General features: G+C 49.5%; 1 protein-coding gene across 2 annotated transcripts in view; it reads right to left on the reverse strand.

The window, feature by feature from the left end:
• SMC4 (structural maintenance of chromosomes 4) overlaps positions 1-23916 on the reverse strand; it is a 630932-nt gene that overhangs the window by 513234 nt on the left and 93782 nt on the right. For both annotated transcript variants that reach the window (XM_078666858.1, XM_078666857.1), the window contains exon 9: positions 1325-1475. In XM_078666858.1, the coding sequence (XP_078522984.1) occupies positions 1325-1475 (151 nt within the window). The remainder of the gene's footprint in view (positions 1-1324; positions 1476-23916) is intronic.

Here is a 23916-nt window from a genome sequence, read left to right on the forward strand (position 1 = left end):
CATCCGCTGTGGCGCTTATCACCTGGTTGGAGACTTGGCTGCCTTCCAGGATAATTTCCTCAAAGTCTTTACGGTCCTCTACTGGAAGTTTCTCCGCAAAACGTTGCAGAGAATCCCACAGGAATCTATCATAACGCCCCAAAAGGGCTTCCGCATTGGCAACCTTGAGGAAAGACGCTGATGTATTGCAGACCTGCCGTCCCCACGAGTCTTGCATCTTACGGTCCTTATCCGGAGGAACAGTGGAGGATGAGGCAACTGCATTGGACTTCCTCGCCGCCGCAATAATCACTGAGTCCGGGGGAGGATCAGCTCTGAGGAATAGAGGTATGCCTTTGAAGCTTCCCCCTGTCCATCCTGGGGGAGGAGACGTAGCACCTCGCCCAGGATGTGCTTTGTTGCAGACCCACGAGAGCGGGGGGGGCTCTCCACCCAGGTGTCCAGCAACATGTCTGCTGTGTGGCAGCCTCTGCAGCCACTCAGCCCAGACGTGGATTGTAGGTTCGGGTTTTGGAGGGCATCTCTGAGATGCCCTCTCGTGCAGGTTACATTAAATCCCATACTGGCATCAGTGCGGGTTTAATGTGCTGAGAAGTTTGATATCAAGTCAGTCTTCAGTGTAGCCATTATGGTGCTGTGGAGTTCGTAATGACAACCTCCCAGCACCACATACTCTTAAATGGCATCACTGCACTTAGTGCCCAGGAATGGTCCTGGGTACTGTAGGGGCACATGGCTCATGCACCTGTGCCCTCACCTCTGGTATAGGGCACCCAGCTAGAGGGGTGACAGGTATGCCAGGGCAGTGGGTTTTGTGGGCATGGCACACAGGGATGTGGGCCATGTCGACTCTTGCTTTAGTTCTGTACTTAGGCACTCAGCCTACAAAGGCAGTGTGTGGGTGCCAGGGTACAGGGTCCCTGAGGGTGGCACAATCAGTGCCTCTGGTCACCATGCCCTGGGTACCATTTACTAGGGGCTGACAGGGGGGCCAGAGATGCCTATTGGGTATTTTGTTTCAGCATAGCAGTTCAGAAAAAAGTGGGGGCATACCAAGGCAAGAAAGATGGCACTCTCACACCTAGCCAATACAATACTATTGCCAAAACACTGGCTATAACACTTGGATAGCACCCAGGGTTAGTGTTGAATTTTAGGCCTAAGGTCAATAATCAGAACAGACTTATCAAAGCTTCAGATTGCAGTCAACATGTCATTGCCTACTTCATTCATTTAGTACCACTACAATGTACCTTGCATTACTTTCCACCTCTTATATAATGAAAACAATGGAAATACGTTAATATGGTAAACAGCAAAATACCTTTTCTTTGTCTTTTTGGAGTTGTTTTTCAAGTTTCTTCACTTTACTTTTTGCATGCTTCAGTTTTTCTCTCACATTGACATCTTGCAAATCTAACTGAGTAAACTTCTCTCGGTTCTCCTCGATGAATTTGTTAATTTTGTTGAGTTTTCTAAGAAATAAAAGAATACACTCAACTCATGCTATACATATATTTTTTAACTGACCAATATATTTGAGAAATAAGTGTTTTAATCTTTTCAATTCACAAAGAAAACGACAATCACAACTTAACATTTTCGTTATATTGCCCACACTAGATTAAATAAGGACTGGCTGATATGCAAGTTACTCAGGGAAAACTGGTAAGCTCATTACCAACACAAGAGAAAACACTGTAAAAAAAAAAAAGGCTCCAATTGGCTTCAACTAAATTATAAGAATTTTAGTGAGCTCCTCCTGTCTGCCAGACAGGGTTTGGCGAGGAGATGTTAAAACATAGCCGCAGTATAGGGGCTGTGGCTAGGTGCAGCAACCAACCAACCAACCAACATTAAAGCAGCAAATGGTACACTGCCTGCACCAGCTACATACTACTAAACAAGCTGCACACTTCAGGAAATGTACTATAGGAAGCTGGCTTTTTATGTAGTGTACCAAAATGAGGTACACTATGTAGAAAGTCCAGATGACCCTTACTGGCTTACAGGGCGTAAATTAACAATCCTAAATGCTCTTTTGTAGTAGTGTGAATAGGACGCTTGCTCTTTATATAGTATACCAAAAGAGTATACTGTGCAAAAAGTCCAGGTATCCCTCATAAGTGGACACGGGCTTGGTTTAGCAATCCAAAGGGGTTCTTAGGAGATAGTGTGGTTGAGCAGCCTTACACTTATCAGAGAGGAGTGTTCGACATTTGCAGTACACACAGTCAATATATGATGCATACAACTCAATAAGATCTGCACCAATTTGTAAAAACACGTATGTTTATAAAAAACGAAATATATATGAACATGTACCTCCCACTCTACCAACTCTAGCTATACATTGGCTATAGTAAGCTCTATTGGGATATCCCTCTGCTTTGAAATATCAAAAACAATCTACAAAAATACATCAATTCACATTTTGGTTATTATTTTCTCATCAATTATTTCTATCTTTTTTTAATGCATTTTATTGAAATTGTAATGAAAAAAATCACATTCATTTTCTGTGTCCATATGAACAATACAAATTATAAATATTGCAACTGATACAATACTATTAAATGTGCAAATTTAGCATAACTTGTGCAAGGAAATACATACAATATTGGATTTGTCCCCATACTATTATCACATTGATCCAAACCTCACATACAGTCATTACATACCAAACATTCTCATACACATCACATTCATTATTTTCCAGCTTAAAAATGGCTCACAGCAGAAAAAAATCTTTAGTATCTATGGTAATGCCGCCAGCTGGAAAAGGATCAAGCAGACGCACGTTTCAGTGGATACCTATAATTCAATCCACCTTCTTCAGGACCGCTTGCTTTCTTTTAATTAATGCAGCTGAGGTTGATTGGGGAATCAATTAGTGTATATCTGGCTGGTTTCCTTTACTCAATAGCAGGCCCATATACCCTTCAGACTTATTCCATTGGTCATTGTGTGTCTGTTTTGTGCTCCAACTTATATGTTCTCTTATGGGTTGTTTTTTAACTTACGAAAGAAGGGGAGTGGGGGCAGGTCTCACTATACTCCGGGAAATCACCGGTGACTCTCACAGTGGGGGGTTGGCGTCTACAAAAAAGGTTTCAGGCAGTTTCCTGAATCCACATCTGGGAAAACCAAGGTGGGCTTAGAGTCTGAAGGATCTGTGAACCATGCTGGCACCGCTGGCCCACTTTAACTCAGGCTAGGGGGCCCGGGTGCAGTGGTGCTTTCCAGTGTCAGGTTTTTGGCAGTCTGGAGTCCTCGCAGCTCTTCTTGGGTGCCTTCATGATCCAGGGGAGTAACTTACTCCATGGGAGTTCCTAAGTCTTAGCTGAAGGCTGAAAGTCCAACTAGGATTTTGGAGGCACAAGCAGCTGTATGACTAGTAGCCTTTGATGCAATTGTCGACGGCAAGACAGGGTGGCAGGGTTGGCTCCAAGTCAGTTGCTGGTCTTCTGTTCTTATGATTCTTTAGCATCTGTCTTCTTTCAGGTAGACAGGATCTGATTTTCTGGTGAAAGGTGCTCCCCTACATACTAGATTTAGGGGTGTTTGGGGAGTGTATAGTAGTAGCCAATGGGCTAGTTACCCCGGGGGTCACTACTCCCCATATATGACCACTTCCTGTCGGAAATGGGCATAACCCTGTCCCAGGGTTCTTAGGTCGGCCATCACAAACAGACAAATTGCAAACGTACATGAGTGAGCGTACCAAAGGCGGTGAGCTCTTTGAAGGCCCCTGCCTTGGAACGCTAATTTACAGGTCATCCTGCTGGAAGGGATGTAAAACGCCCACTGCAGGGCAGGCTTTCTTCCTGAACTCCTGAGAGCGTGGGCCCTTACCCCTGGGGTCAGAAACACTTCTGTGGTGGCTGGCTGATGAGGACCAGTCAGCCAGCACACTAGTAGCTGGTAAGTTTCCAGGGGGCACCTTTAAGGTACATGGATTAATAAACATCACCAGAACCAGTGTGGGTTTATTAATACAAGATGTTGGATACCAAACATCTTTGGTTTCAAAGAAGCAGTCATGTAGCTGGGGAACTTGTTTTCACCAGTGTCCAGCATATGTATTTAAAAAAAATAAAAAAAAGTTTCCCTGGTCACTTGTACTGGCAATATTGAACTGGCCAGCACAAGGGCATGTCTGCTCATGCAGATTTCTACACACATGCAGTATAGTGCACACTGCCTTAGAGCTGTAAGGCCTGCTGTAGGGGTCACTCATACTGCATGCAGTGTCTTGTGTGCCTTGGTGTTTTTTCACTTTTGTCCAGGCGCGGTTCGTCAATTGGGGCGTAGCCCCCCTGCCCGAAGCCGCCCGCAGCTCCCTCGGCGTTTTTGAGTTAAGACTGTGACAATCATGTCAATGAATCAACATGACGTCAGACCGCCGGGCGGGCGTCATGTTGATTCATTGACATGATTGTACAGGTGGCAACACAAGTGCGCATGCGTGGGAACGGAGGGTGAATTTTTACCCGTGCCCACGCATGCGCACTTGTGTTTTTGCGGTGTTGCGCATGCCCATTAGGAGCCCTAATGGGCGGTGCTGCGGGCGAGAAGGTACCTGTGCCCCTAGCCAGGATTGGCCAGGGGCGCTGTGAGCCTGTGACGTGTGGGGAGCAGAGCCCAGAGGTGGCGCGTACCAGAACCTGCAGCAAGGTAAGAGTGTATTTTTTCTTTTATTTTAAAGTGTTTGGTGCGAGCGTGCGTGAATGCAAGAATGTTTGGTGGAGAGTGTTGTGAATGGATGTGTTTGTGTGTATGCATGTGTGAATACATTTCTTTGAGTGTTGTGTATGTGGGTCGGGAGGGGGGGGGTCGCCGCCGGCCTGAGTGGCCTGTGGCCCGCACTCGCAAATCAGTTTGCGCCTTACCACTGTAAAATGTCACCAGCCGCCCCTGCTTTTGTCTGCACCAAGGCATGCAGTCTGCATGAGTTAGGCGAGGGTTCCCTTAGGGTGGGGCACAATACATGCTTAGCGACCCTTGCTGGTGCCCATGTCCTAGGTACCTGGGGGACTATTTACTAAGAACTTCGAGGTGCTAAAGGTCTTACCAATTGGTTAACTACTGAGCAGTTGGCTTGTTTTAGGCCAAGAGCACTGGCACGGAGGACCTAGTTAGCAGGTGTAGGAAGGTGGAATCTGGCTGCATGGTTACCCCCACTTTTTTTCCTGGTGTCTTTCTGAGCTTTCACTATTTTCAACTAAATCTGGCAGGGATCCTGCTATCCAGGACCCCAGCCTAGCTGCTTTCTCCTACAAATTGATTACATGTACTTTAGGTACACTCCAGATTGGATTCTGGGGAACCCTTATAAGTCGCTAGTATATTGTGTACTATATACCCAGGGCATAGGTACCCCAGAGACGCTCGGGTGCACTTCAAGATTGCTTTGATGGCTGCACATTTGGTGCCCCTGTGCATTGTCCAGCTCAAACCGGTTGCAGGGGCTACCAGCCCCTGCTCTGGTGCGAAATTGGACATTGGACATGGGTGTCCTGACCCTCCCATAGGTGGGTCCCCAGAGTTTGTTCCACCCCTTTCTTGGGTATAAAGTAGAACTCCTGGCTACAGGACTTTAGATTTTACCTGGACTAAACTCTGCTACAGAAACCAAGTATCCTTTGACGATCTACGCTTTGCTGGACGACAGAAGAATCTCCCTTGGAGTAAGGGAGTTACTTCCCTGCAAGGCAGGCACCTCAACGCATCTGACCTGTTTGCATCTACGCAGCTCCTGAAGGACTACGAAGATTTTGCAAGACAGGAGGTGGGTTCCTAAGCTTACCCGAGGCCGACCAGTGCTCTCAGCAAACTTGAGACCCGCAGCCATCGTGGGGACCGTGCAACCCGAACCCCTGGACATCGTGCACGTTTGCAGCAGTCTATGCTTTTTGGCAATCCCGGCGGATGTGCTTTGGGCTACTTGTAGTCCACGCCCAGACCAGTGTTTCCACTGAAGATTACCGGCCTACACTCCATGAGTGTTCCGCGGGCTGGTATTTTGCGATTCCTCTTGAGATCCCTTCGCGATCCCTGGTCCGTTTGCCTGTGGGTCCCTCTGAAAGTGACTGACTCCGTGGGCTTCCCTGGTTGCTCCAGACGTGCTCTGACTCTCCATAGCTTGGGGAGTCCCGAGGACATTGCTGGTCCTCACCGAAGCATCTTTTCTCTCACTGCGTGGGTTGCAGTTGCCAAGGCTTGTTGGTTTCCAATCGGGACATCGACTCACCAGCACTCAACATCCTTCGTGGGACAGCTTGCCTGCGGACTCTGGCCGTTGTCTCCTGGTCCCTGTGGCAGCAGAGTCAAACTACACCTCTTCGCACCTGAAACACCTGACATCGGTGGGCATTCGTCTACCGAGCCCCTGGACACTGGCAAGTGACCCAGACTCTGTCCCCTCTGCTTTCAGGTTTTTTACAGCTTCGATCCAGGCTTGGATCACACCGGACACGTTTCCTCTTCATGGCAGCAGCACTTTGCAGCACCACGCCATTGAAAACGACAAAGATTCCCGGCACCATTTGACACCTATGCACCCGGCTTCCTTGGGTTAGGTAATACGAGTACTCCAGAGCTCACGTGGGTGCTGGACTTAGACCCTTCTATGTTTGAAAGGGTTTGCTCAAAGTCCTCGCCCAAGTGTCCTTAATCTTTAAAATTCCAACTGCGACTTTCCCATAGGATTGTACAGAGCTCGCGGCTGTGTTCTCTCACTGCACACATCCCCTGTGGGTCCCCTGTGTCACTACCTTGGGTGGTTCCTTGGGGTCCCAGCGATTCTACCTGCTCTAGGCACTGTGCCTAGTCAAGTCGTGGTTGTTATACCACTTTCTTAGTATATGGTTCAGTCTCCCCCTGGAGACTGCTGTGTATTGTGCCATTTACTGTCGTTCTAGTACTGGAATATTGTGGGCCTTGTTCTCTAATCTCATTAAGAGGTTAGTAGAGTGTTTAGTAATAAATACATATTTTTTGTATATACCTTGTGTCGTTCTCCTTTTATTTGCTTATTCAGGAGGTTATAATCTGGTAAACCAATCTGCTTTACAATCCTTCGAGACTTAACCTGAAAGCTGCTCTCCATAGCTACCACTAGGATATATTTCAATAAAGGTAGTCTTTAACCTAACCATCAATAAGGGTCGATTGGACTGGTGCATGGTGCCCACTATAACTAGTGGACAGCATATACCAGGCAAACTTCTTACAGCAGGTACCTAGTTGCATCAACGACCAGGCAAACGGTTGTGGTGACAATGACAAAAAGGACCTGTAGGACGCTGGCTCTGTATACACTACCAATGTGAGGTATAGTATGCACAGAGTCCAGTGGAACCTCAAAGGTAGGCAGAGGTAAAGTTAGATAGCACCTTACTCTCTATGTGTGGTAGAGCAGTAAAGCTTTATCAGAGGACAATGTTAAGCATTTGTTGTGTAGACTCGGTCAGCAAATGAATTCACACACTCAAAACCAATTGTTTTTGCAAGAAAATATTCTTTTAGTTATTTTATTTTCTAGAACCAATCAAGCCTGGCACAGGTAAGTGATAAATACTTTGCAGTTGGGATTGTAATTCTATATGCACTTTTTTATTTACAGTACTGTTACTGAGAAATGCAATGCTTTGAAAATACAGTACATATTTTGTATAGGCTTTTAAGTGGAATTACAGGTAAGTTACTCATTAAATTACTTTTCTTACACACTGCAGTATACTTGGATACTGCAATGGGACATTTGCTGACAACAGGTAAGTAAAAGTGTTCTTGTAATTCGGTACGGATCTCTTAGGTTTTCCACACTTAAAAACTTTTCTTAAAAAAAAACAGTCAATGTTAGCTCAAGGAGGAAAATAGTGTTAACGGTTCAAAGGTAAGTACTTTGTTGTGGGAGTTGGCTTTCTGGGGTTAGACTCCGGGGTCCCACAGGGGCAAGGATGCACTCTTGTTACAACCTTAGAGGCACTAGGGCGGCCGGGTGAAGCGTGCTGAGGCCCAATGTTATCCAATATGGCATGGGGGGCGGGGGGGTGGGGGTCTCCCGCTGGTGGCGGCTGACGAGCAGGCTACTGGGTTGTTTGAACAAAGCTCCGGGACTTAAGCTCAGGGACAACGGAGGTTTAGGGAAGCACAAAAGATGCACCCTCAGCAGCACTGGGGCAGCCAGCTGCAGAGTGCTGTTTTGGTGTCGGAGGCCCTGTAGCTTTCACTGGGGGAGTCTCCGGTTTGCAAAAACACTGCAGGCTTGTGGACGCAGGTCTTCTGGGTGCAACCACCACTTCGAGAGGTAAGTTGGGATGTTGGGGGTTGACTAGGGGAGAGACACTCCGGATTTAGGGTGCAGGAGTCAGCTGGAGGTTTGAGGCAGGTGGGGAATCACTGGATCTCGGGTCAAGATCGCCGGGGAGACCTTCTCGTGGTGTTTGCCCACTCGAGCTTGTGCCGTGGATGGCAGGAGCAGAGGGGTGCAGATTCGCTATTTCTGTCCGGATGCCAAAGGTTGAAGATGAACAAATCTGGTGCTCATGGAAGACAGTCTTTGGGATTGAAGGCAGGTAGGTCCTCCGGGATTCTCGAGGTTGCTGGCTGCAGGACAAAACAGGATTTTGCAGGAGCAGGTTCGAGGTGGACAGGCCGATAGGGCTGGGGCCAAGTCAGTAGGCGTCTTCCTCTTGTTAGCTTCGGCACGGTGTTCAGTCCTTTTCTTTTTGTGCGAGGAAGCAAGGTTCAGGGGTGCCCTTAAATACTAGATTTAGGGGTGTTACAGGTAGGTAAAAGGTTGGGACAAATGGGTCCCTTCCCTGGGGTGGGTACACCCCCTATTAGGCCATCCTCCAGAGGGAGAGGGGCATAAGTCTTTCCCTGGTTGGCTAGGTCCCCCCATCTGCAAGATGGCGGGGACTGAGTTGTTCTTCCTCGCCTCTCCCACCTGAGGGGTGGTGTTGGCAGGTGGGGGCACACCTCTCTTCCTCACTTATTTTTAGCACTGGTTCTCCCGCCCAAAGTGGGGGTCAGAACCAGTGGGGACCAGTGGCTGAAAGCAGCAAGTGGCCTGGGGAAGCTCACAAAGGCAGCAAGCCTTTGAAGCTTTCCCTTCGTGGACCCTGCCCATCCTGGGGAGGAGGCTTAGCACCTCGTCCCAGGATGTGCATTGTTTCAGGCCACCTACAGCAGCAGACTCTTGACCGAGGGGACCAGAAGTGCAAGTTACTTACCTTCGGTAGCTGTATCTGGTAGGGACGATTCTAGCCGCAGATTGATTAACGTAGAATTATCCCCAAGCGCGAGACTGGATCCGGAAAACTTTTCTTGCCACAGCATCCCTGAGCGCCGGGGGGACGGCATCACGCGACTCCGCCCAGGCGTCGTCCGCGCACGTGACATCAGCGAGGTCACATAAGTCCCACCCTGGCGCGCCTACGTCAGTTTTCTTCAGAGAACTTTTCTGCGTTACAACGTGGAGCCATCAGAGAAACAGTGGGAGCATGGTAACAGTGTGCGAAACAGTAGAAAAATTGTAAGAAGGAAAGGCGCCAAACACCATAAGGAGCAGTGCCAACACTGTAGTACCCAAGGTCAGGGAAAGCAGAAGACCAGCCCTGAACAGCCACCCTGCCAGCAAGTAGACAGTTTTCCCCATGAGACAAGGAACATATGCAAAATGTCATGACAACATGTAGCAAGCCCATAACCCCGACTAAGAACAACAAAGGGCACCAGTTCCAAGATAACAGGGAACGACAGACCTCCAAGGCAACCCCAGCACAAAGTGCGAACCCCCCCCCCCCAAAGGAGGGCAGGGCACGGCATAGCCAGATGACCCCCAATCCAGAGGTTAGCAGAGGGGCCAAAACCCTTAGGAACAAAAAAGGGACGAAATTAAAGGCAAGCCCCAATCCTGGAGCAACCAGAGCAGAGGGGCACAGAAGTACTTAGAGACCTATCCTCCAAAATACCAAAGAGGAGGAAGGGAACAAGACAAAAACTGTCAAAAGAACAAAAGAATGCACTCACAGAATACATAGCCACCCACCAGGAGGCGAGTGCAGCAGGCCAAGCCAAAAAGTCCTCGCAGAACGGGGAGGGAGAGCAGGCCGTGAAGAAATCTGCGGCTAGAATCATCTCTCCCAGATACACCGTTACCAAAGGTAAGTAACTCGTACATCTGATAGAGACTATCCCACGGGGAAGGAGGGTCTGCGAAAGGACCCCATCAGCCTGGACATAACAGAGGGTCCCAAAGGGGACCAGTCCAACGGACAGGGCGAGAAGCACCGTCCCCCAGGCAAGGGTCAACCTCACAAGCAGACCACCCACCCCCAGAGGGGTGAGGGAAGAAGAAAGGAGGAGAAGGCCTGTTCACACTCAGAGGAAACCAGGGCAAGGTCAGGGTAGGCCGAAGCACCACACGCCCCTACAGGCAACAGAACCTCCAGCCAACACCAAGGCAAGGAGAAGGAAGAAGAAAAACCTAGAGGGCCCAAGGAGACTAGGGAAAAGAAGACTAGTCCACCAGTTGGAATTCAACAGCACCAGCAGCAATAAGCCCCTTGCTTTTGCTCCCATCCTTAGTTCAAATTACTATATAATGATGCAAGGGGTACGGAAAATAAAGAACAAAAGTTACTTACCTGTAAACTGTGGTTCTCCAGTATTGGTGTCTTTCATAGATTCACATGCTTGAATCATTCCCCGTCGTCGAAGTGGGAGTCCCACGATACATAAAATAGTAGTAATATATATATGGCGGACTGGTGCTGGGTCTTTGAATAAAGAAATTCTGCACTATCTATGGGTCTTGCTTCGTCTATCTAGCCAGTTGCTGGCCATTTGGACGTCTACATACCGAATATATATTATATATATATAAAAAACATCATAAATATACATATACATATAAATATATATAAATAGATATGAATAAGAAATGTAAAAGTACCATAGAACAATATAGGCCCATAGAAGCCTAAAGGGAGAATTCACTTTAGTAACATATCCATGTCATTATAATAGTCCACATCCCAGCCAATCAGGCTGCAGCACCCCCTAGAACCTTCTCAGAAGTTCAAGCCCTCAGATTTTCGTAGCACCAAAGTGACCAAGAGTGCATGAGAAGAGAGCCTCTGAGGGGAGGAAGGGTGAGTCGCATGTGAATCTATAAAAGACACTAATACTGGAGAACGACAGTTTACAGGTAATTAACTTTTGTTCTTCTCCAGTATTAGAGTGTCTTTCATAGATTCACTTGCTTGAATAAGAATAGAAAGCAGTGCGCCAACACATGAGTCATAAAAGGCAATAAGAAAAATGCAAGCAAATAAATGCACATATGAACATTGCATATATATGAAAGAACCTTTTATGACAGGAGGCGGGAAGCAACAGACGCTCACCTTCATCTGAAGAGATTTCGTAGCACCGCTTGACCCACAGCAGTGTCGGCAGCGTCAGCTGCCTCCAGACAGTAGTGGCTCGTGAACGTGTGCCTGCTGGACCACGTTGCCGCCCTGCAGATTTGATGTAGAGGCACTCCAGCAAAGAGGGCGGTAGAGGATGCAACTGCCCTCGCCGAGTGTGCTCGCACCGGAGCAGAAAGAGGCTTGCCAGCCCGTTGATGGCAGAAGGAGATGGCAGAAAAAATCCATCAAGTAATGGATTGTTTAGTGACCAGATGTCCCGTGCCCATCCGTCCATAGGCCACAAAGAGCTTGTCTGATATACGAAAGGCAGCAGTGCGTTGGATGTAGAATTTAAGGCAGCGCTTCAAGTCCAAAGAATGAAAAGAGCGCTTAGCGGGAGACTGAGGGTCTGGGAAAAAAGTCTTGAGAATGACAGGTTCATTAAGGTGCAAGTCAAAAGGAACCTTAGGAATAGATGTAGGATTCGTACGAAGTGTAACAGCGTCCCTTGAGAATTGAAGAAAAGGAGGCTGAATGGTGAAAGCTTGGATATCGCTCACTCGCCTGGAGGATGTAAGTGTGAGGAGGAGGGCAACTTTCCAAGTAAGGAATTTTAATTCCGCTGAATGAATAGGCTCGAAAGAAGGTCGAAGGAGCTGTGATAAGAGCAGATTCAAACACCAAGCAGGTGGTGGACGCCAGATAGGTGGAAATATCCGGAACAGGCCCTTAAAGAACTGACGAATGATACGAGAGGAGTACAGTGACGTGGAACCATCGTGGCGAAAGCGGGAAATCGCGGCCAGGAAGAATTTAAGAGTGGAATGCGAAAGTCCCGACTTTGCCAAAAAGAGGAAAAAAGGCAGGATTTTCTCAGGTGTGGCGAGCAGAGGATCGACCTTCTCCTTGTGGCACCAGACACAAAACAGTTTCCATTTCAGTTTATAGGTCTTGACTGTGGAAGGAGCGCGTTCATGAGCAAGCACTACTCTGCACTCAGGAGCAACAGTCAGATGTGCAAATTCATTGTGCTCAGGTTCCAAGCGTGAAGCTGGAGAGACTCCGGATGGCAAATCTGGCCCTGGCTTATGGTGAGAAGATGAGGCAGGGGACGAAAAAGAATCGGATCGCACTGGGAAACAGTAGAAGATCCGTGAACCACGGGCGACGCAGCCACTTGGGCACAATCAAAAGGCTGGGACACAGCTGAAGTCTCATCTTGCGTAGTAGGAGTGGAATCAGAGGGATCGGCGGAAAAGCGCAAACTAATTTGTTCGACCAGTTGATCGAAAACGCATTCCCGCTCGATCCGCTGTGGGGATGCCAACTTGCGAAGCGTAGGCATTTGCTGTTGAGTGGAGTCGCAAACAGATCCAGCTCCGGCTGGCGCAACAAGCAAAACACATACTCCAGAGTCGGTTGATGGAGTTCCCACTCGTGATTGTCCGTAGCCGATCTGCTGAGAGAGTCGACAAGGGCGTTGGAGGTACCCAGCACGTGAACTGCTGTTAGCTGGACTCGATGATAAATCGCCCATTCCCAGATTGGTTGTGCCTGTCTGGACAGCAGAAGAGATCTCGTACCTCCTTGCTTGTTGAGGTAGTGCATACTGGTGGTGTTGTCCGTATGCACCAGCAGCGACTTCCCTTCCACCACCAGCCGGAAAGATTTCAGGGCAAGAAAGATAGCCAAGAGTTCCAGGCGATTTATGTGCCACTTTCATTGAACTGGCGTCCATTTGCCCTTGACTGACAACCCTTCGAGGTGTGCACCCCAACCCTCTAAGGAAGCGTCCGTCGTAAGGGTAAGCGTGGGGTCTGCGTCCTGGAAGGGCCGCCCAGTTGCGATCTTTGGAAGGTGAGCCCACCATTCCAATGCGCCCTGAATTCAGGGGGTCATGCAGACTTTGTCGTTGAACGACCCTGAGACTTGCCGCCATTGTTTGTCCAATGCCTCTTGGAGGACTCGCATGTGTAGCCTGCAATTGGGGATCAGCTGTATGCAGGACGATGCCATGCCTAGAAAAGATTTTAACATCCGGACAGAAGCGGACCTTCTTGAGCGTAGAAGAGCCACCATCTTGACAATGCGATCTTGTCGTTCCTGCGAAACAAACCTTCGCCAGACGAGAGTCGATTAATGCCCCCAGAAAGCTCCTTTGCTGTGCTGGACGGACATGTGATTTCTCATGGTTGATGGAAAGACCCAAGGCGTGAAAGACGGATAGGCAAGTCCGAGTGTGTTGTCTTGCTGCAAGAAAGGATTGAGCCTTTATCAGGCAGTCGTCTAAATAAGGGTAGAACTGTATGCCCTGCAAGTGTAAAAAAGCTGCAACCGGAGCCATGATCTTTGTGAAGACTCTCGGAGCGGAACGAAGGCCGAAAGGTAAAACTTTGAATTGGAAGTGCTTCGATCCCACTGTGAAGCGAAGGTACTTCCAGTGTCTGTGATGGATTGGCACATGAAAGTATGCATCTTGGAGGTCGATTGGGGAGAGGAACTCTCCGGGATTCAGGAACTATAAAATTTCCAGCAAGGTCAGCATCCGAAATGTTGGGGATTTGATGAACTTGTTGAGGGCTCGGAGGTCTAAGATAGGGCGCCACTCTCCTGATTTTTTCATAAGGAAAAAGCGGGAATAAAAGCCCTTGCCTTGTTGTAATCGAGGAACCACTTCGACAGCCCCTTTCTTTATCATAACTGCGACCTGCGCAAACCGTTCCTTCAAATGTGCTGGGGAAGGTCCAAAGGGTGGGCGGAATTTTGAGAAATTCGAGGGCGTGGCCCTTTTTAAAGATGACATCCAAGACCCAACGATCTGAAGTTATTTTTGACCAAATGTAGAAGTGTGAGTCAGCTTTTGGTTGCGACACAAGACATGCCGGTGAATCCGCAGGCGCCTTATACTTTTTGTCAAGGCGCGGAAGCACGGCCGGGATGGAGTTAGGCCGTTCCATTAGTCCCTCCTGCCACATAACGAATAGTTTTCTTACCTGTCGGTGTAGTTTTGCAGCTTGAAGATCTTTCTGGATTCACTATGCTGTGCATTATTCCGCGGTCTTGTGGTTGGGTCCGGATTCGTAGTCTTTTCTTTGTTTTTTTTTCTTAGCCCAGGTGGGCGTCGGCGTCACACCCCCTTGGGTGTATTTCCGGTGACGTCGGCATGCTTCCTGCGGAAGCTCCCACTCTTGGGCGCCATCTTCGGGTTCTTTTTTTCCGTGTTTCTTTTGTTTCCGAAGTAATGGCAATGTTCTATTTAGTTGGTATTTTACCGCTTTGTACTTTTAAAGTCCTTTCTTTAGTTAACCCCCTCTTCTCTCTCCAGCCTCATCTTTCTGGCAGAGGTGGGTGGGTTCGCTAGTGAATCGAGAAAGATCTTCAAGCTGCAAAACTACACCGACAGGTAAGAAAACTATTAGTTTTGCAGCATGAATCTTTCTGGATTCACTATGCTGTGCATAGATTTAGTAGCGGTTTCTCATCTCTGTGGCGGCTGGGTGGAAGATGAGCGTTGGGTGTTGAATATGTGCTGTAGCACCTTCTGTCCAACTTGAGCTTCCTTGTTCATTTGTATGTCCACACAGTAGTGCTTCGTGAACGTGTGCACCGAAGCCCATGTTGCCGCCAGGCATATGTCCTCTATGGGTGTGTTAGCCAGGAAGGCTATTGTAGCGCCCTTCTTCCTGGTGGAGTGGGCACGTGTCCCCTCTGCCAGTTCTTGTCCTGCACGCTTGTGGCAGAGTTGAATTGTCTGTGCGATCCATCGTGCAATGGTCTTTTTGGTTACAGCTTTCCCCATGAAGCTGTTTGCGAATGACACAAAAAACTGTTTTGTTTTCCTGTGTCCCTTTGTCCTTTCAATGTAGTGCATGACTGCCCTTCTGGCGTCCAGGGTGTGCAGAGCTCGCTCTGCGCTGGTTGTTGGTTTTTGGAAAAAGCTCGGTATCTGTATAGACTGGTTCATGTGAACTTTGGATACCACCTTCGGCATGAAGTGTGGGTCAGTCCTCATCACAACTCTATCATTGTGTACTTGTATGTAGGGTTCTTGTAGCGTCAGCGCCTGAAGCTCGCTTACTCTGCGTAAGGACGTTATTGCAACCAGGAAGGCTGTTTTCATAGTTAGCATATTTAGGGAGGCCTTGTGGAGTGGTTCAAAGGGCTCTTTCATGAGTTCCGTTAGGTTCCATGCAGGTGGCGGCACCCGCTTGGGTGGTGCGATCCTTTTCGCCCCTTCTAGGAATCTCTTCACCACCTGTGATGTGAAGAAGCTCCTGCACGTTTCTCCCCTTGTGTAGGCGACTATCGCTGCCAAGTGAACTCTTAAAGAGGATGAGCTAAGGTTCTTCTCCAAGTGCGTCAGGTACCTTAGCACTGTGGAGTCTCTCTTCATTTTATTGTGGAGTCTTTCCTGTCTGCACCATATAGTGAATCTTTTCCATTTCGCAACGTTGCACTTCCGAGTGCTGGGTCTTCGTGCCTCCCGAAGTACCCTCAGGGTGCTTTCTGGTAGTCTCAAGTGTGCGAACTATGTCCTCAGGAGCCACGCTACTAGGCTCATGCTCTCTGGCTCTGGATGTAGTACCTCTCCGTTCTGCATGGAGAGTAGGTCTTTCCTCCTGCTGAATCTGTGGGGTGCACACTCTCATCTCCATGATCTGCGAGTACCATGTCTGCCTCGCCCACTGTGGTGCGACCAGTATCAGTGTCATGTTGCTCGCTCTGCACTTGCTCAGCACTATGTGCATCAGTGGTATCGGGGGAAAGGCGTAAGCAAATGTCCCGGACCAATCTATCCATAGGGCATTCCCCAGTGACCCCTCCTCGGGCTGTCTGGATGCGAAGTTTTGGCATTTTGCATTCCGGCGTGTGGCAAACAGGTCCACTGATGGTGTTCCCCCCTCTGTCGAACAGGTACCTTGTCTCCTGAGCATTGAGCTCCCACTCGTGGGATGCCGATGTCTGCCTGCTGAGCCAATCGGCTTGTATGTTGTCCTTCCCTGGTAGGTGTATGGCTAGCAGGTCTATCTTGAGAGGGATGGCCCATCTCCATATCTCCTGCGCCAGCGTTTAGAGCGGGGCTGACTGTGTGCCCCCCTGCTTGTTGATGTAGAACATCGCAGTGGTGTTGTCTGTTTGTATCAACACCTTGTGTTTGTACAGTCTTGTTTGAAAGGCTTTCAGTGCAAGGAAGATTGTCTTCAGTTCTAGGTAATTGATGTGCTTTGCCGCATCTGTTGGCGTCCACAGTCCCCTCACCTTGAGCTCCTCCATGTGAGCGCCCCATCCCTTCAGGGATGCGTCTGTGGTGATGGTCACTGTTGGCGTTTGGGGCGTTAGAGGCTTTCCCCTTGTTATGTTCTCCCTGGTCCACCATGCCATCTCCTTCTGCACTGCGTGCGTTACAACCACTAGATCCTCCCAACCGCCTGTAGCTTGTGACCATTGCTCCTGTAGCCATTCTTGAATGGGTCTCATGTGGAGTCGTACATTTGGTACCAGGTGGATGCATGATGCCATCATGCCCATGATCTTGCTCGCAGTCCTCACTGCCCGAGCTTGTCCCTTCCGGTAGAGGCGAGTTTCCTTCACCATCGCCCTCGCCCTCTTCTCGCTGGGGAACACCTTGCCCTGTAAGGTGTTGATCTGTGCTCCCAGGAAGATCTTGACCTGTTCCGGCTCCATTGATGATTTCTTCCAATGGATGGAGAACCCCAGGCTTGTGAGCGTGCTAGTCACTGTATGTGCGTGCTGCTTGCATTTTTGGTATGAGTTTGCTTTCACCAGCCAGTCGTCCAGGTAAGGGTATACGTGTATTCCCTACCTTCGTAGGTGCACTGCGACAGCTGCGAGGCACTTTGTGAAAACTCTTGGTGCTGATTTTAGTCCGAAGGCCAGTGTCGTGAACTGGTAGTGGCTTTCTCCAATGGTGAACCTGAGCATGTGTTTGTGCTTTCTGTTCATTGGGATGTGCAGGTAGGCGTCTTTGAGGTCTATTGTGACCATGAAATCCCCGGTCTGCAATTGTGGGAGCACCTCTTGCAGGGAGGTCATTTTGAATTTTTGTGTTCTTATGAATTTGTTCAGGAACCGTAAGTCCAGAATGGGTCTCATTGTCTCGTCTACCTTTGGTACCAGGAAGTACGTTGAGTATATTCCTGTGTTTCTTTCCTTGAAGGGTACCCGTTCTATGGCCTGCTTCCGCAGGAGTTCCTTTGCCTCCTCCTGAAGACACTGCAGCTGCTTGCTTGCTAGTGTTTTTCTTTTTGGTTTTCTGCTTGTTGGCCTCCCCTCCAACTCTATGCAGTATCCGAATGTTGAGGATCCATTTGTCTGATGTGATTTCTCTCCACTCTCGGAGGTAAAATCTTAATCTTCCTCCCACTGGTGTCATGTGGTCGTAGGTGTCTAGTTTGTCTTGACCCATCTGTACGTGCTGCCCCCTGGGATCTTTTTTGTGGGCGGGCACACGGAGTTTTTTGAAGTCACTTAGAGGTGGGCTGCTGCCCCCCTCTTCTATTTTGTCCCCGTCCATTTCACCCTCGAAAGGACTGGCCTCTTTGTTGGTACTGCCAGGACTGCTTCTGCTGACCATGCTGAGCCTGTGAGTCTGCCTGGTGCGTTTGCTGGAAAGCCTGGTGTGATGTACCTGGCTGGTTTCCGCCTCTCCCGCCGGGCCTCCGTGACGGGGTGCCCCTCTTGTTCCCTCTGAACTGCAATGCACCCATGGATCTTGCTGTTTCGTTATCTTTTTTCAGTTGACTGAGCGTTTCATCAACTGTTGTTCCGAAAAGCGTGTTGCCGTTGAATGGTGTGTTCAGGATTGTGAGAAGTTGGCCTGATATGCAGTGCTCACTATTCTAGTGATCACTATGTATCAGTCCAAACAACCCTTATTGATGATTGGTTGTAAGTCAACCTTATAGACCAGCTATCCTAGTAGCATGGATACGAGCAGTCTAAGGCCAAGACTCTAGAGGGCGTGTTAAGCCAGCTGTTTTACCATCACATTACCCCTTGAACACCAAGTGAAAGGACACCACACAAGTTGTTATGAAAATAAACAGATATTTATTTATAACAAGTCTACCCTGAACTCTTTATGAGTCAGGGAGCTAAGCACACAACAAAACTCTTACGAAAATACTTTAAGTCGCACAATTTACACAAATGCCCTAGGGGCACGAAAAACCATATACACAGTAAGTGGAGTGCGAACTTGCTAGCAGGTAAGTAATACTTTTCTAGACTTAGGAATCGCTAGGCCTACAATTCTAACCACTGGGACTAGATGCAGGAGGCCTGTGGACGTCGTGTGCAGAGTGGGAACTCTCACGCGTAAGGCGGGAAAAAGTCTATGGAGGCTAGCAGTTGCAAAGTTACTGTTCTTGGGCGAACCCGACTAGTTGGGACGAAAACGGGAGTGGATCCGAACACTTGGAGTGTTGGACTATGCTGGGGCACCGGAGTGCTGGATTTACCTAGCCCAGGGGCTGCGGCTGCATAGGGTTCAAGTTGCGTCGGAAACCCACGTTGACGGACCAGGAGCCTGAGAAGAAGTTGCTGGCAGGCGGCCAGTGAAGAAAAGTTTGAAGAGATCCAAGCCTGGATCAGGGAAGAAGAAAACCTGAAAGCAGAGGGGACCAAGTTCTTGAATCACTAGCCAGTGATTAAGTGGGCACCAGGATGGCACCGGGCGAAGTCACCGCAGTCAGGTGAGTGGGCGCTGCTGGGCTCTGCAGTCTCTCGGACCAGGAGGCGTTGTCGGCGACCAGGATGGAGGTGCGAGCTGTCCCACGAAGGTTCTTGCTGTCGACGTCGCTGGACCCAGGATTGGGCAACAAGTCTTGGCAAATGCAAGGCCCACGCGGTGGACCTAAAATGGCGTCTTGAGTGGACCAGGAGGGTCCGGGGTGCTCCTCTTTTGGAGGGGAGCACGGGCTAGTCTGGAGCAACCAGACCAGCAGTGTTAGTTGTCGTGGAGCGTCGTGAGGGGGCCACTAGCCAACGGGCAAGTGACCTGGACAACGCGGTGAGCAGCAAAAAGCAGAAGGGCCCCACGCCGATCTCGTGGATGCAGGGGGGCTGGACTTCGGTGCTGGAGCTGCTCAGGGTCGGGGCTTCTCTTACCCCAAGGCACTCAGTCGAGGGTCACTCAGGCGTCGTGCTGGACAAGCGTCGTGCAGTTCTGAAGATGGGCGGTCCCTCGAGGTCTCGTCACACCCACGGATCACAGCTGGGCTGATGATGTAGGTGGAGGTCAGAGGTGCCAGGGAAGCCGGTTCTCGTCGTGCTGGAGCAGTCTTGATCCGAAGGAGAGACTGGCAACAAACCGCGATGCTTGGTTGGTGCCTGCTGCTGCAGGGTGACTACTCCTTAGTCACAAGGGAGAAATCTTAGGAAGAGTCTTGAGTTCCTTCTTGAAGAAAGTAGTTTCAGGATTCAAAGATGATCTGATTTGGAAGGGGGCCAGTTCCTACCTTTATCCTGCAAAAAGGGGCTGGCACGCGACTAAGTCCTGCCCTATGGGTGGGACTAGGAGGGGGTGGTTACACCCCTCTCCTTTGGCGGGCTTTCCCCAGGCCAGGGGCTGGAGTGCCCCTGGAACTGGTTTCAGCCGGCCTATGCACAGTGAGCACCGGGGTGCCACTTGCAGTCACCTTCCTCTAAAGCCCTGCCTACCTAGAATACACAAAATCCTGTCTGGGACAGTGCTGGCACCGCCCCTGGCAGGAAACCCTTTGTCCTTGCCTCCTGGGCTGGGAGGACTCCCAGCAGCAGGAGGGCAGACTTGCGTCTCGGTGGCAGCATCCATTTTGTGGAGCTAAGGCTCTGTCTGACTTTAACCGGGGTTACAGGTTACCTACATGTCGTGTCCCTCTAGAAGGGTGGAATGCTAACCCCGTCGCCAGAATTGGCGAGGGGTTAGTATTCCAATTCGTATGACACCTTACTCGACATGTTTTGATAAAGCGATACCAGAGTTGGCACATAACCGCGAGGATTATAATGCACTTAAGAGTATATGGTATGCGATATCGTGGAAACGGCTAAGGGATGGATCCCGAAAGCCGCAGACAGGCTCAGCTCATGCCAGAGCACTATCTCACACGATTCCAAGCACTCTGCCTTCAGGATTGTCAAGGCCTGCCATAGGAGTGACTGATAGGAGATCTGTGTGTCCATTTTAGGGTTAGATATAGGTATACTATATCTAAAGCAAGGGGTGATTACACCACCTTGCCCCAGCTGTCAAGCAGCCAGTTGTATCAGTTTTGGATGGCCAGCCAGGGGTGGCATAATACATGCTGCAGCCCCTGGTAGGCCCTGGGTACACCTATGCCCTGGGCACCTAAGGTACTCTGTACAGGGACTGATAAGGTGACTCAGTATCCAATTAGATATGTACCTAAGGTACATGGAATCCATTTTACAGAGAGAGCAGTAGGCCTGGGGTCCTGAATAGCAGGGCCCCAGGTCAACTAAGTCAGAAAACCAGCAAAACACCAGGCAAAAAGTTGGGGGCAACCATAGTCAGGGATCTACCTTCCTACAAGGATGCTCTGTTGCACCTCCGGTTTGAAACCTGAGATCCTGAGCCAGGCGTGCCTCCTTTCCGTGACGCCCATCATCATGAGCCTGCTGGCGGTGTCTGCCCCATCCAGGGCCGTCTTAAGGCAAGAATTTGCCGCGTTCTTTCCCTCTTCAACCAGCTTTTCGGCCTTCTGCCTGGCATCCTGGGGCAAGTCCTTCACTAACTGCCCCAGCCCCTCCATGATTTGGTATATGTGCCTGTTTATCAGGGCGTTGGAATTAGCCATGCGCCAGTAGGTCGCGGCATTCCATTCGATCCTTCTGCCCACCAGATCCATCCTTTTGCTCTCCTTATCCAGTGGCGGGCCCGAGGTAGTGGGTACGTTAGCCCTCCTCCTTGCTGTGGCCGTGATAATGGAGTCTGCGGAGACCGTGCCCTGAATGTAGGCCAGGTCCTCTGTGGAATGCTTGTACTTCTTCTCAGTTCTGGGAGTTACTGCCTTGCATATTGCGGGCTCCCTGAATGCTTCCTTCCCCTGAGCCAAGACGCTTTCGAGCATTGGAAGGAACTGGCTCCTCGTTTGTGTTGGGAGCAATGTTTCTAGAAGGAAGTCTGCTTTCTGCTTCTCTTCGTCGAGCTTGAGCTTGAAAGCTGCTGCGGGCAGCTTGTATCACCGAGTTGTAGGCCCCGATGTCGTCCGGCGGCGAGGGCCTCGAGGGGTAAGTGTCGACCACCTCCTCCGGGCTGTCGGTGTCGACATCTATGTAATCTACCTCCTGTAGGTCAGAGGGTGCCGACTGTGTCCGTCCTGCTTTCCTATTCCTCCCCATAGTTGTAACTATCGTAGGGATTCTCGTACTCCTCCTGGTCATCGATCACCTCGACGTCCTGGTCTTGTTCCTCGGCGATCTCATCCTCCTCCTCGACCGCCTCCACCACCGGTGGCTTGGTCTTGTGAGGGATCGTGAAGGCCTTCATCTTTGCATCGAAATCTTTCTTCCGCTGCATGATGTTCTCCATTTCGGCCTCGAGGCGCCTTCTCTTCTTCTCCATCTCGGCCGCGTGTTCCGCGTCGGATGGGTCGGCCGTTCTTTTCGGCGGATGGCTCGTCGCCGTGCCTTTCAGCGTCGAAGTTTGACGTCGAACCGGATCTTGGGTCTCTGGTCGTCGTCAGTTTTGGGTCTTTCTCCCTCGGTGTCGATCGATCCTTTTCGGGGACGATTTTCGACGTTTTCTGCTGATCAGCAGCTCTCGGCGCCGGGGACTCCTTCTCGGAGGATCCGCTGGGCCTGGGAGTAGTCGCGGACGCCGCCTTTTTTGGCGTCGGCGCTTTCGGGGTCTTGCCCTCGATTTTTCTAGACTCCGAGTCTCTCGGGTTCTTGGGGGCCGAAGAGTCTCCTACCTTGTCAGAAGTCTTCGTGTAATCGGTCTCTACGACCGTGTAGCTGTCGTCTTCGGCGGCAGTGTTGTCTTTTTCCTCGGAGGACATTCCCAGCTCGTAGAGGGTCGAAGTCGGGGCTTTCACCTGCAGGGTGGCGTGTGCTACCCTCTGCCTCTCTCTCACACGAAGGGTCTTCGGGGCGAAGGCGGAACAGGCGTTGCAGTCTCCGCTTTCGTGGTTCACCGGTAGGCAAAGGTTGCATACCGGGTGCTGGTCCTTCTGCGCGTACTTGTGGTGGCAGTTACGGCAGAACTTGAACGGCGTGTTGTCCATCATCGAGCGTCCAGGGCCTCTCTGGTCACGTGTTCGTCGACGGTCGTCGATGAACAATGAAAAACGCCTTCTCCTTGCTGACTTTTCGTCGATGAAGTCCCCTGCAGTCTTCAGATGACTTGTCCTCGTCTTTTCTGTATTTTCTTTCTTCTTTCTCCAAAAATGTCTGGAGCCCAAACGGGAACGATCCAGACCCAACCGCGGAAAAAAAGAATCTGAAGATAACGCCCAAGAGTGGGAGCTTCCGCAGGAAGCATGCCGACGTCACCGGAAATACACCCAAGGGTGTGTGACGCCGACGCCCACCTGGGCTAAGAAAAAAAAGAAAAAAAACCCAAAGAAAAGACTACGAATCCGGACCCAACCACAAGACCGCGGAATAATGCACAGCATAGTGAATCCAGAAAGATTCACGCTGCAAAAAGTCAATTATTGGGATAGTATGTACTTTCTTCAGAGGTTGATCCTTGAAGTCATAAAGGAAACAGTCTTGTTGCTTGACGTCCATGGGCAAATGAAAACACTTCTCAGCTCTCACCATCAAGTTGTGGAAACCTGTAGTGTAGTTCCTATATTCCCAATAGGCTCTGCGCATTGGAATAATATATTCAGCAGTGTAGACGTAGGACTGAGTTCAACTAGGTCTCTACTGACTATATTAGACTTAAGGTTTGCCAGCTAGCTCAGAGGTCACTAGAAACTTTCTCGAATAAACGAGTTTAACCTCCCTGGATAGACAAGGGATTAGCTTCTGACAATCGTAAAACATGACAACTTTGCTCTCCCTGAAAAAGAGTATATCTCTAGAGTCGTGTGAAAACAAAAGACAGCTATTTCACTCAGTCAAATGTGCGTACTTAGTTTCACCAGAATGCAGAGAAAAGAGACGGGCGTTTTCAATAAAAGGTGTTATTTATTGAGCAGTCTTCTTCCTCATACAAGAGAAATGAATTGCCACGATTGTAATGCTCATGGTAAAGTAAAGTGCGTACAGTAAAAGGAGGATTATAAAATACTGTAAAAGCATTGATATGGTTTCTTAGCCATATGATACTTTAAAATAGATAAAATATATACATACATATATACATTGACTAATCGTACTCAACTGGTGCTTCTAAATACGCCTACCGCGGTGTACCTGACCTAAGCCTAATACGTGGGAGGGAGCAAGTAGAAGTTTAAGTTAAGTTTGTTTTGCCAAGAATCTGACTCAAGAATTCTCTGTAAGGGTTTAGTCA

The sequence above is a fragment of the Lissotriton helveticus genome, chromosome 11 (assembly GCF_964261635.1).
Source record: "Lissotriton helveticus chromosome 11, aLisHel1.1, whole genome shotgun sequence".
NCBI classification, from domain to species: Eukaryota; Metazoa; Chordata; class Amphibia; order Caudata; family Salamandridae; genus Lissotriton; species Lissotriton helveticus.